The sequence below is a fragment of the Dreissena polymorpha genome, chromosome 7 (assembly GCF_020536995.1).
Source record: "Dreissena polymorpha isolate Duluth1 chromosome 7, UMN_Dpol_1.0, whole genome shotgun sequence".
In the NCBI taxonomy this organism is placed as follows: domain Eukaryota; kingdom Metazoa; phylum Mollusca; class Bivalvia; order Myida; family Dreissenidae; genus Dreissena; species Dreissena polymorpha.
The window spans coordinates 46,012,040-46,025,784 of record NC_068361.1 but is presented as its reverse complement, the minus strand read 5'-3'; the positions used below and the strand labels follow the sequence as shown (position 1 = coordinate 46,025,784).

Here is a 13,745-nt window from a genome sequence, read left to right as displayed (position 1 = left end):
AGAATGCTGCACAATCCCTGTCTCAAAGTTATTTTCTATTTATGAACAACATCTGTTCGATTTCTTGCGCTTCTAGTACTACTAGTACTTCTGTAGTAGTGGGCTCTCTGCCCCTGGGCAGTCAGGTCTTTGTTATTTTTACAATGTTAGCTATAAAGGCCATATTAAAATGTGGTATATTATGCATATGCACATTCTAAATTTATACGTCTAGCCTCTGCTGGCGACATTGTAATTAAATCTTTCTGCCTTTATGCATAACTCGGTCACTGTGCATTACTTTAAGTCCTCCTATTATAAAACACTTTTTAGTTATAAGCAACTTCTATTGCATGTTTTTGCTACAAGAGACTCAACATCATGAAGATATCATGGTCCCCACAAGACAAGGAGAAATTCCTGACGTTCACAGCATCCACTGTTAAACTCTACCAGACATACAGTTATTCACAAGGAGAAATTCTGCCAGAGGGTAATTAAAAGCCAGAACCAGTAAAGGCAACCGCTTTATAAGAGTAGCTTTAATGAAGTCAAAAACAATTATTTGATCTAGATTGCATCAGAAGCCACTGGTTTAATGAGATGCTATTGAGAAGAATGTTTTGGTAGGGGATCTAAAGAATGCTGCCACTGTTGGGATTGAACCCTTGACCTCGTGGTTGCTTTCCAAGCCCATGTTCTCTACACCACAGCACTTTTTAATGGAAACTGCTGAAGGTGTGTGATATTTAATCAACATAATGATATTCAAATATAGGATTTGTTATAATTGGCAGGGAAACACACAGTAGTCTTCAAACATAGCATGGCAATAGCATGTGAAAACCAAATTAATTTAGTTCTTTTAATCATATTGCAACATTCAAGTTCATGATTTTAAACTGAAATGAAAGCATGTGTCTAAGTAATAAAAACATAGTTTTCCATTTAAATGAGCCATGCTCTGTGAAAATGGGGTTTAATGCATATGTGGACTGGACAGGTTATTCTGGGTTTACAGTATATGCACATGCATTAAGCCCAGTTTTCCTAGAGCGCGGCTCTTATGTCTCTTTCAGGCTCTCTGCAGATTTCTGATGAGAGATATGCAGCAAACATTGCCAGTGTGTCAGACTTGCCACAGATGAAAGTATGAGAAATATAGCAGATTCATAGCTTATGATATTATTCTGTTCTACATGAATAAGAATTAGAAAACGATTATTTTGAGGGATTTAATTGTGGTGATACTTATGTAGTAAATGGTTTTAACAGTGAATGAGAAAATAAAAAAATGTTTGCATTATGCACATCAATGCTCCCTGATATTTATGAAAATGTTACGTTTACAAAACTCTCAAAACAATTTAACTTAACAATATTACTGGCAGTAAGCTATAAACAACAGATGGCGGATTTTTTTAAATAGCCAAATTAAGATTTTGTGAATTTTGCAACTAACTGTGCATATCTGGTTTATGTTTCCAGTGTGTAGAGTGGTTTCCTGGTCAGACGGCAGATGACATCATAGCCATTGGATTAGCCTCCCCTGGGAAAATCCTCCTCTCCAAGTATGGTGCGATAATCATCGCGTAATTTGTACTAATTATACCTCTCCGAAGGCAGAGGAATATAGCTTTCACGGTGCCTATACCACGTGACTTTTTTGGATCTGTGTTGGGAGAATAAAGCGCGACCCAGTTAACATTTTTAAGGATCTCTTTTAAAATATTTCATCATTTTTAATGGGATAAAGTGGAGAGCTCGCTCATTTGTAAGAGTTTTCTATAGGTATCATCATCTTTTTAAACAAATAAGTATTTTTTCAGTAAAGTGTAACCGCGCGTTTGAACGGTTAGAAAAATGTCGGATCTATGTGGGGACTTCATATTACAAACGCGGGTTGCACTTTACTGAAGAAATACTTATTTGTTCAAAAAGAGGATGACACCTAAAAATGGTGAAATATTTAAAAAGACATTATTTAAAATGTTAACTGGGTGGCGCTTTATTCTCCCAACCCAGATCATAAAAAGTCACGTGGTATAGGCACCGTGGCTTTGGTGTTGTCAATCAGTCAGTCTGTTATTCCATCTGTGTGTCGCAAACGTTTCAGGGCCATTTCTCAGAAACAATGTAAGATTTCAACATGAAACTAAATGGATGTATAGATATCAATAGGGAGAAGTGCCATGCACAAAAAACGTAACCATACACTTTCTTTAATAAGAGATATTTCCATTTGTTGTTTTTGTAATTTTTAACTACAAAAAAGTGAGAAAGGGCACAACCCTTTAATTATTTTTTTGTTTTATTCTGCACCCATCAATAAGCAAAATTTATTCTGCGGGGGATATAAATTCAACAAATTTCCTTGTTACAACTAGATTATCTTACCTTAAAAATTAATTTGGCAAAGTCAGCCTTTCAAAGTATTGTGATGTGAGCCTCTTGTAATCCATAATAAACAAGAGCGCCGCATGACGGAGCAATATACGCCCGATTCGTGTGCCATTGGAGATGATACACTGATGATTGATGTATTTGTTTTGGAAATAAGCAAAACTAGTTCTTGACCCGACATGACCCATATTCGAACTTGACCTAGATATCAACTAGATGCAACTACTGACCAAGTTTGGTAAAGATCGGATGAATACAATTTGAATAAGAGTCCGGACAAAGTGGCGCTGTTGAAAATGGACTAATTGACCTTATGACCTAGTTTTTTACCTGGCATGACCCATATTCGAACTTGGCCTAGATATCAACTAGATGCAACTACTGACCAAGTTTGGTGAAGATAAGATTTATACAATTTGAATTAGAGTCCGGACAAAGTAAAATGCACTAATTGACCCTTTGACCTAGTTTTTGACCCAGCATGACCCATATTCGGACTTGACCTAGATATCAACTAGATGCAACTACTGACCAAGTTTGGTGAAGATCGGATGAATACAATTTGAATTAGAGTCCGGACAAAGTGGCGCCGTTGAAAATGCACTAATTGACCCTATGACCTAGTTTTTGACCCGGCATGACCCATATTCGAACTTGGCCTATATATCAACTAGATGCAACTGCTGACCAAGTTTGGTGAAGATCGGATGAATACAATTTGAAATAGAGTCCGGACAAAGTGGCCCCTTTGAAAATGCACTCATTGACCCTATGACCTAGTTTTTGACCCGGCATGACCCATATTCGAACTTGGCCTAGATATCAACTAGATGCAACTGCTGACCAAGTTTGGTGAAGATCGGATGAATACAATTTGAATTAGAGTCCGGACAAAGTGATGCCTTCCGCCCGCCGCCCGCCCGCCCGCCAAGGGGTTTCACATAATACGTCCCGTATTTTATACGGGCGTATAAAAACTGAAATAATATCTGCCTTCTTAATATCTCAGAAGGTTTTCTAGCTATTTGGGTAAAGGATTCTGGTTAAAATGTGATATTTTTCATCAATAAAATGGCAAATTTGACATTGTTTATCGACAAAATAGACATTGGAATGTTTTATCAACAAATATTGACCTATCAGGCCTTTCCCTGGCCATTTTGAGAAACAATCATAGTTATATGCTTTAAAAAAATCCCTTACACTGCTTGACTATGTATAAGTTGATGAAAGCATAAAGTTAATTGCTTTTTTTTTTAGGTCAGGTGAGCTTTTGTGACTGGTCTTTGTCCGTCCGTCCTTTAACATTTGTTCGTAAACACTCTAGAGGGCACATTTCTTTTCCGATCTTCATGAAACTTGGTCAGAAGCTTTGTCCCAATGATATCTCGGTCGAGTTCGAAACTGGGTCATGCCGGGTCAAAAACTAGGTAAAAAAAAGAAAAACCTTGTAAACACTGTAGAAGTCACATTTCATGCCCAATCTTCATGAAACTTTGTCAAAATGTTTGTCTTAATGATATGTTGGTTAAGTTCAAAAGTGGTTCTGGTCCATTGAAAAACATGGCCGCCAGTGGGCGGGGCAGTTTTCCTTATTTGGCTATAGAGAAACCTTGTAAACACTCTAGAAGTCACAATTTTTGCCCAATCATCATGAAAGTCGGTCAAAACATTGGTTTTATTGATATCTGGGACGAGTTCGAAAATGGTCCAGATCTGTGAAAAAATATGGCCGCCAGTTGGTGGGGCATTTTTCTCTGTATGTATATAGTGAAAACATGTGAACACTCTAGAAGTCACATTTTTGGCCCAGTTTTCATGAAATTTGGTCAGTATATATGTTTCTTTGATATGAGAGTTGAGTTAACAAATGGTTCCGGTCAGTTGAATAACATGGCTGCCGGGGGGGGGGGGGCAGTTTTCTTATATTTATATAGTAAAAAAAGCTTGTGAACACTCTAGAAGTCACATTTTTTGCCAATTCATCATGAAACTTGGTGAAAAGATTGGATTTATATATATCTCAGATGAGTTCGCAAATAGTCCCGATCGGTAAAAAAACATGGCCGCCAGGGGGGGTGGGGCAGTTTTCCTTATGTGACTAGAGAAAAACCTTGTGATCGAACACTATAGAAGTCACATTTTTTGCCTAATCGTGAAACGTAGTCAATACATTGGTTTTATTGATTTCTCGGACAGGTTGGAAAATGGCTCAGATTGGTGAAACACACTTTTTAGCTCACCTGATTGCTCAGGTGAGGTTTTAGGATTGGTCTTTGCCCGCTGTCCGTCCGTCCACATTTGGTTTGTAGACACACTAGCATTCACACTTCTCAAGCATTCTTTATGAAAGTTGCTGAAAGATATCAGTCAAGTTTGATAATGAGCAAAATCTCATAATTAATGCCATAATTATTGCCCTTAGATTGTCCAAATTTTTATTGTATTATACAAAATCCTTGTTAACACTCTAGAGGTCACAATTTTGTTTCAGATTTTATGAATCTTGGTAAAAATATCAACTCAAAATATAGGTCACCAGGTCAAATCTTACACACAAAAAACACTCCATACGCCAGAGTTTTGGTTCAATAATGATGAAACTTGACCAGGATGTTTGTCTGGACAATATCTAGGTCAAGTTTGACGTTAGGTAAAGATTGAATGAACCAACTCCTCTCAGGTGAGAGAACTAGGGCCATCTTCGCCCTCTTGTTAAATATTGCTACTGCTGAATACAGTAAATATCATGTTTCAGTTTTGGAAGGAAAGGTGAAAGCGATTTGATCAGCAAAGAATTCTGTAAGTGACTGTAATTTATAGATATATATATTTAACATAACCATCATCATTTTTTAGTGATTTAATCAACAAAGAAATCTGGAAGTAAGTGTAATGTATAGATATATTTAAATAAATATCATCATTTATAGTGTTCAACTGTTTATGTAGCATACGTAGTAGTAGTGATTGTGATATTGGTGGCTGTGCCAGTGGTACTTTTCGCAGTATCAGACATATTGCCTGTTTAAGTCTGTTAATTTTAATATTTTCTAATCAAAGTAGAGGACAATTGCAATTATAATATTAATTGCCTTACTAAATACAAAGTCTTTATACAAAGCTCTTCATTATGCAGTCTTATTTTCAGGTCCGAAACACCAACGCCATTGCATTTACTTATCCTGGAACCCGGTCCACACACACTTTGTGAGTGGTTTTCATGATTTGTACTCATTTTCAAAGATCTTGTACAGTGTGCTCATTCACAAATCTCTGTTACTTGATACTCATTCACAAAGCTCTGTTACTTGGTACTCATTGACAAAGCTGGGTTACTTGGTACTCATTCACAAAGCTCAGTTACTTGGTACTCATTTACGAAGCTCTGTTACTTGGTACTCATTTACAAAGCTCTGTAACTTGGTACTCATTTACAAAGCTCAGTTACTTGGTACTCATTTACAAAGCTCTGTTACTTGGTATTAATTTACAAAACTCTGTAACTTGGTACTCATTTTCAAAGTTCTGTTACTTAGTTATTATTTACAAAGCTCTGTTACTTTGTACTCATTTGCAAAGCTTTGTTACTTGGTACTCATTCACAAAGCTCTGCTACTTGGTACTCATTTACAAAGCTCTGTTACTTGGTAATCATTTACAAAGCTTTGTTACTTGGTACTCATTTACAAAGCTTTGTTACTTGGTAATCATTCACAAAGCTCAGTTTCTTGTACTCATTTACAAAGCTCAGTTACTTGGTACTCATTCCCAAAGCTCAGTTACTCAGTTCTCATTTACAAAGCTTGGTTACTTGGTACTCATTTGCAAAGCTTGGTTACTTGGTACTCATTCACAAAGCTTTGTTACTTGGTACTCATTCACCATTCACAAAGCTCAGTTACTTGGTACTCATTCACAAAGCTCAGTTACTCAGTTCTCATTTACAAAGCTTGGTTACTTGGTACTCATTTGCAAAGCTTGGTTACTTGGTACTCATTCACAAAGCTTTGTTACTTGGTACTCATTCACCATTCACAAAGCTCAGTTACTTGGTACTCATTCACAAAGCTCAGTTACTTGGTATTCACAGAGCTCAGTTACTTGGTACTCATTCACAAAGCTCAGTTACTTGGTACTCATTCACAAAGCTTTGTTACTTGGTACTCATTCACAAAGCTCAGTTACTTGGTACTCATTCACAAAGCTTTGTTACTTGGTACTCATTCACAAAGCTCAGTTACTTGGTACTCATTCACAAAGCTTTGTTACTTTTTACTCATTCACAAAGCTTTGTTACTTTGTACTCACTCATAAAGTCATGTTCCTTGCTACTCATTTAGAAAGCACAGATAGTTTTAGAGCTAAATTTGTATGTAAGATGCAATCTTTTGTGTTAAAAAAAAATATTTTGTATTCATTATAATATATAAAATATCACTTATTAACACAACTTTTACTTATCGAAAAAACTTGATTAATTTTGAATGCAGTTGAATTTTTTAGTTTGGCTTAATAAACCTCAACCCCAAACCTTGGCCTGGGGAGCATGTTATTCTTTAGACTAAATAAACATATCTGTGTTCAACCTCTACCAGGTATTCTATGTAAACGTCATTTGTGCATTTTCTGTCTGAATGTCCAAAGTAAGCACAAAAACATGTCAGATCTCTCCACTAAAACCTCTAATAACATCGTGTAAATAAACAAAATGTTGTTAGGTTGCCGTTGCGTAGTGGATATGATATCCGCCTAAAGAACAGGGGGTTACGGGGTAAATCCCCACTGTGGGAGCCTCTGTTCTTTATATCTCCCCCAAACGCACCAAGTACTGATTGTTGTCCCAGCAAACGGACTCAAGACATTTCATATAAGCCTTAGGCTTTCAATGCAATCAAACGAAAATAAACAGGTTTAAACCAAATGTTGTTACTATGATGAGGATGAGGATGATGATGATGATGATGATGATGATGATGATGATGATGATGATGATGATGATGATGATGATGATGATGATGATTGGATATAAGAATATAAACAATTGTATTGCTTAATGGAATTTCAAGGAATATTGAGAATTTTTATCTTGCAAGATGTATGTTGAAAATGATTATGTTTAAGAAAAGCCAAATTTTAGAACATATTTCATAATTCTTTAAAACAATTCTCTATATTATTAGATAAGCAAGGAGCAACAACCTAATCTGTATTTTTCATTTTTGGCAAACATTGATTCTCTAATTTACAATTATGCAGTCCTACTGCTAGCTTAAATCCTCTGAAAATCTCCTGAAATGTGAAGTTTTTCACTGCCAGTTAGCTGAAGGACTTGACAAGGCCCGCAACGAAAGCTGCATCTATATATGGGACGTGAATGCGCGCACAAACAACGACCTGTCAGTCCTTCAAGATAGAAGATACAGCTCCAGCATGGCCGAGGCATCTGTTGTCAAACCGTGTCTGGAAATCGGTAATGTATATGTGTCACATTTTGGAAAAACTGGGCTAAATGCATGTACATACAGCATCATCCTGCGCAGGCTGCTGTAAGCGGTGAATGTTGTTGACAAAGATCATTTTGGCTTTTAATTGGCAGAGTTTTCTCTAATAAGAGTGTATAAATAGTTTGTCATTGCAAACTTCTAATCTATGCTTCTGCTTCGAAGGTATTTTCTGTTTCAGTGTATAGTCACTGATAAGTATAAATCCACTTGAGAAAGACACTGACCTGGGGCTCAGGCAAAACTTCAAACACATTAATGCTGGCTCCATGTTTGCAAAACTTTCTGTCATTGGTTTTCATTTTGAGTTTATATTGATTAAAAAACAATTTAAATATAATTGTTTAGGTTTGTTTCCACAAAGAAATTGATGTCAAGTGACATCAAACCTCAGTTTTAAACTGACAAACTGATAATGTCAGTAAATCGATTGTGGCTGTTAGCAAGACCTTTTAAATCGGTGTCGTTCAAATAGTGTTTTTTGTCACGTAAAATCTTATACAAAATCCTTCTGAAATCGATGAACCAAATGAACATCTATCTAACTCTGAAAATCAATATTATTGTCAAGTTTTGAGTGCATTAGGCCAGGTTTTCCCATGAGTTGCCTCCCATTGATTGCGCAATGTTTACATGACACCAGGTGCTGGGGATATGACATCATCATTTTCCTGGTTCAAGAAAGAGACCTGGACGTTTGTGGCTGGCATGAATGGGAAACAGCTCAGAGTGTACGATTTACGAGGTAAATATGGCCTTGTTTTCCCGATTGATGAATAATAACCAAACTATCTTAAATAATATTTATTCTGATGAATGAAAATCACATGGATAAGCGAGGTATCACTAGAAACATAAATTTCCTTTAAAGTAACCTTGCCATGGACAACCTGATTCCTACTGTTATGTAAATTTTTGTCGTTAACATTATTGCATTTTACTCCAACACTTAAAGTTATTTAATCAAATATAAAATTATATAACATTATTTATTTAATGGACAAATAAGCAGAAAGTAGGAAAAAAACTCAGTGATCCTAAGTGTTTATAGAAAACATGACTAAGGATCCATTTTAAGAAATGATCGTAGACCACGCTTTAACAAACTGCTCTATGAGGCTTATTTTACAACCTTGTCAACAATAAGGTAAGGATATTTTGAATACTCACAATAATGATGTAAAAAGGCTTAAAAATGTCGAAACAAATGAGCTCTATATTATAAAAAGTTTTTTATCTCTGGATGCATTACCTTTTTTCTTATTATGAAATATAAATTAATATAAGTAATGGTTAATTTTGTGAATTTCTGATTTTTAATGAATGTTGTGCCTCTCTGGGAGCCTTTTTAAATGACTTACAGTAGTTCCTTTAAGCAGGGAAGTGATATTGTAAACACCTAAGTTTATGGGAATAAAATACACCAATACTGATTTCACCCAAGGTTTTCATTGTGGTGCAATTCAATATAAATTAAGAAGTATTTGTAGAGCAGTCGCAACTTTCAGAAAGGAAGAAATAAGGAGTAGAAATTATACCTCAAATAGTTTCATGTTGGGAAAATTCATTTCCTTAAAGATTGCTTCATATGAAGTGTGAACCTGTTATATCTGTGTCATGTTTTTTTATCAGGTACAACAGTTTAATGCTAAGCTTTAAGGAGTCTTTATTTAAGAAAAATCAGATTAATGGGCTACATGGTTTCTGTGCCATACTGTATAAGATGTCTGTCTAGCAGTCCTTATACCCTGGGTTTGAACCCACTCTGAGAACATCCTTAAGATCTAAATTAACCCTTTACCACTTAGATACATATTTTTACCACTTACATACATATTTTTACCACTTACATATGTATTTTGAAGTGTTTGTAGTCCCTTAGAAAGTTACATTTAATTAAAGACCTTTCTTACTAGATTCAAATTGTAAAGGCTTCATTTCCAACCCTTGGATACTGATGAGCAGCAAACATCATAAATCCTGAACAGCCTGCGAGTTAGTTGCAGGCTGTTCTGGTTTTATGCTGTTTGCACATAGCCATTTTCGCTTTGCCTCTTAGTGGGAAAGGGTGAACGACACCCACAGGGCTCATATTCACCAGCATTTTAAGTCTAATTATAGACTCAGACTTATATTTCCCAAATATAAACATCGATTTTCCAGAGAAATAAAATCATGTTTAATGAATGAAAAGTGATCTTTGTGTAGTTCAATTTATATTGAATGTGATTGTATTGTGATACAAAGTATGGATACCACAATATTTTGATTCTTTTCTTAAGTCTGAGTCTATAATTTGGACTTAAAATGTTGGTGAATTCAAATCTTTAATTTTTGCAAAGGTCAATTTTATTGCTTCTCTAGTTCCCTCCATTGAACGAACTTTAGACCCTTGCAAGTTTTTACCGATCTAGCAAATACTCAAGTACTTTACATAAAAAGGTTGTAGCTTAAAGAACATTTATATCTTTACTTTTGTATGAAAGTTTCATAGTGCATAACGCAGTGTATGCATGCAGCTTATACTGCTTTCACAAGTTGCATAAAGAATTCTAATTTTAAAACACTATTAAATAAACAAAAAGGTGTCTGTTTGACAAGATGTGATTTAAATGATCTGTTAAATATGTCCAGACGTGGATCCCTGCCAATTAACCCTATACCACTTAGATACATATTTAACCCTTTACTTCTAGATACGTATTTAACCTTTACCACTTAGATACCTCTTAAACCCTTTACCACTTAGATATGTATTAAAACTTTATCACTTAGATACGTATTTAAATCTTTTCCACTTAGATACGTATTTAAATCTTTTCCACTTAGATACGTATTTAAATCTTTTCCACTTAGATACGTATTTAAATCTTTTCCACTTAGATACGTATTTAAATCTTTTCCACTTAGATACGTATTTAAATCTTTTCCACTTAGATACGTATTTAAATCTTTTCCACTTAGATACGTATTTAAATCTTTTCCACTTAGATACGTATTTAAATCTTTTCCACTTAGATACGTATTTAAATCTTTTCCACTTAGATACGTATTTAAATCTTTTCCACTTAGATACGTATTTAAATCTTTACCACTTAGATACGTATTTAAATCTTTACCACTTAGATACGTATTTTGACGCATTTGTAGTCCCTTAGAAGTTACATTTAATTGAAGACCTTTCTTACTAGATTCAAATTGTAAAGGCTTCATTTCCAACCTCCTACCTGTAGATACTGATGAGCAGCAAACAGCATCAAACCTGAACAGACTGTGAGTTACTTGCAGGCTGTTCTGGTTTTATGCTGTTTGCACATAGCCATTTCACTTTGCTTCTGAGTGGGAAAGTGTCAAGAGCCTTTCGTACAATAAAACAAGCTCTTAATTCCACTGGCTTTTTGCCTGATTGGGCTTTATATCCATCAATAAAATGCATATTCTGTTACATTAATTTTCCCCCAAAATTGAAATTAGGTGAATTAAAAACCCTCCAATATGTTCACAATTGAAATTGTGCTAAATTTGTATCCCCACAAATTCAAGTGATTACACAAATATTGTTTCTAATAAGCCAAAGGATTTTAATGCAGTCAAACAATAATAAAGTGTTTAAAATTAACAGGCTACAAGTTATGAATTTATCGAATATAATTATCTGTTTGTTATTAATAAAAAATGAAAATTAAAAAAATTCTTTGTTTGTGGGATACAGAGCCTTCTAGAGCCCATTTGATCACCCACAGCAAGAGTGTGTTTGGCGTCTGCAGCGATCCGTTGCATGAGTCCAGAGTGGCAGCTTATTCAGAGGTGAAACAGAAATAGAAACATATGAGCAGAGTACTTGGAAAAACGGACTTAATGCAGTCTGCACAGACGAATCAGGGACATTACTTTCTGCCTAAACTGGATTTTTTCTGGGAAGATGCTTACTTTAAAAGCCTTTTTACACTCAAAACCGACGAACATTTTGTACAATATTTCTATAAAATAAAGTTTACACATCAAAAATCAATATTTCGAAAAATAAAGTATACACATCAAAAATCAATATTTCTAAAAATAAAGTTTACACATCAAAAATCAATATTTCGAAAAATAAAGTTTACACATCAAAAATCAATATTTCTAAAAATGTAAACTCCATGCATTTGCCTTCCTCAGTTCAAACGCAACATGTAGCAATACTTGATTTAGCCCCTTCCTGTATATTTGGCCACTAAAGAGTTAAATTGACTTTTTATACTGAATGAAAGCAAATTAAACACAAGTGAGACATTTCATTGAAATGTTTATGTCTTTACAACAAAATAAAAGCAAAATGATTTATGTATGGGATATATTCTAAGTAACAGGCCTATTCTAGGAGGGCACCCAAGCAATCCTGTTTTGTTCATTTCTTTCCTATTAATCTGCTCAATCTTTATTTTGAACATCAAGTACAGCAAATTTTGCTTAATTTTTGCCTTTTTTTTTCCAAAACAAAATATGAAATTTATTCTTTTGAACCACACACAAACATCTATGTGATAGAATTTTTTAATTGAGAGATGACTCAAGTTTTATCAGAAATACATAATAATTTTCTAAATATGGGGACGAATCTATAGGAATTCATGTACCTTTTGTAATGAAGGATATTTTCATTTCTACAATTATTTGCTTTTTCACTTAAACTATAAATTTTCAAATTGTATGTTTCGGACTATCAATTAATTATTATTTGTGCAATTGTCATACAGGTTGTTTGGTTTTTTACAATCATTGTCATTCGTTTCTTTTATTTATTTTGAGTCATTTTAACAATGAAGTTAGAATTTCTGTAAGTGTATAAACTGTTGAAAAGAAATTTTAACTGATGAAATCGTCTCTTTTCAGAGCCACGTATCGGTGTGGGATGTAAGACAGTTTGAAAAGCCAGTATCCTTCACTGAAATTAATTAACATGTGTTTTCCATTGCTGACTCCCTTACAAAGCCTTTAAAAACTTTACCACTTATGTATTTTGACACATTTCTAGTCCCTAAGAAAGTTAAATTTAATTAAAGACCTTTCTTACTAGATAAAAGTTTTAAAGGCTTCATTTTCAACCCTTTGATACTGATGAGAGTGAAACCTGAACAGGGTAAATCCTGAACAGACTGCGAGTAACTCGCCAATTGCAAGATATTCAGGCCTTGAGTCGGATGATATACATATTGTACAAACTAATCATCTTTAAAATTTGTTGACATTTGAGGAAGCATTGATTGGCCCGTGGCAAGATATTGTGTCCTTCACCAGTCTCAGATACTCGGGATTCCGACGGAGAGAGAGGTGTTGAAGATAGCCTGGTGCCCGACCAGGTACAGTGCCAGTTCTCCCATCGCCACTCAGATACGTACTTTGACGCCTGTGTAGTATCTTAGAAAATCAAATTAATTTCAGGACCTTTTTTTTATAAGATTAAAGTTTTAAAGGCTTTATTTCGAACCGTAAGATACTGATGAGCAGCAAACAGCATAAAACCTGAACTAGATGGCTGTTCTCGTTTTATGCTGTTTGTATATAGACATTTTCCCATTGCTTCTGATTGGTAAAGGGTTATTTCAGTCAACTTATGGAAATAGTTTGTATTAAAAATTAGAGCCTTTCAATGAAAGGAACATCATTTGTTTCTGTTGTTGTAACCTAGGCTCTATATGGGCCTTTTAGTTTCCATCAAAATCAAAGTGAATCATCCCACTTATCTTTTTGGAATAAAGACAAATCAGTGTGAATCATCCCACTTATCTTTTTGGAATAAAGACAAATCAGTGTGAATCATCCCACTTATCTTTTTGGAATAAAGACAAATCAATGCGAATCATCCCACTTATCTTT

The 13,745-nt window shown here is 34.8% G+C and overlaps 1 protein-coding gene across 4 annotated transcripts in view; it reads left to right on the top strand.

Moving 5' to 3' along the window:
* LOC127839209 (GATOR complex protein MIOS-like) overlaps nt 1-13,745 on the top strand; it is a 47,599-nt gene that overhangs the window by 127 nt on the left and 33,727 nt on the right. For all 4 annotated transcript variants that reach the window (XR_008030222.1, XR_008030223.1, XR_008030224.1 and 1 more), the window contains exons 2-11: nt 349-472; nt 1,059-1,129; nt 1,468-1,550; nt 5,141-5,184; nt 5,534-5,592; nt 7,702-7,855; nt 8,530-8,631; nt 11,599-11,693; nt 12,762-12,803; nt 13,173-13,228. Coding sequence is in view for 1 of the 4 variants with exons in the window: in XM_052367482.1 (XP_052223442.1) it covers nt 361-472; nt 1,059-1,129; nt 1,468-1,550; nt 5,141-5,184; nt 5,534-5,592; nt 7,702-7,855; nt 8,530-8,631; nt 11,599-11,693; nt 12,762-12,803; nt 13,173-13,228 (818 nt within the window). In the remaining 3 variants the exon portion in view is untranslated. The remainder of the gene's footprint in view (nt 1-348; nt 473-1,058; nt 1,130-1,467; nt 1,551-5,140; nt 5,185-5,533; nt 5,593-7,701; nt 7,856-8,529; nt 8,632-11,598; nt 11,694-12,761; nt 12,804-13,172; nt 13,229-13,745) is intronic.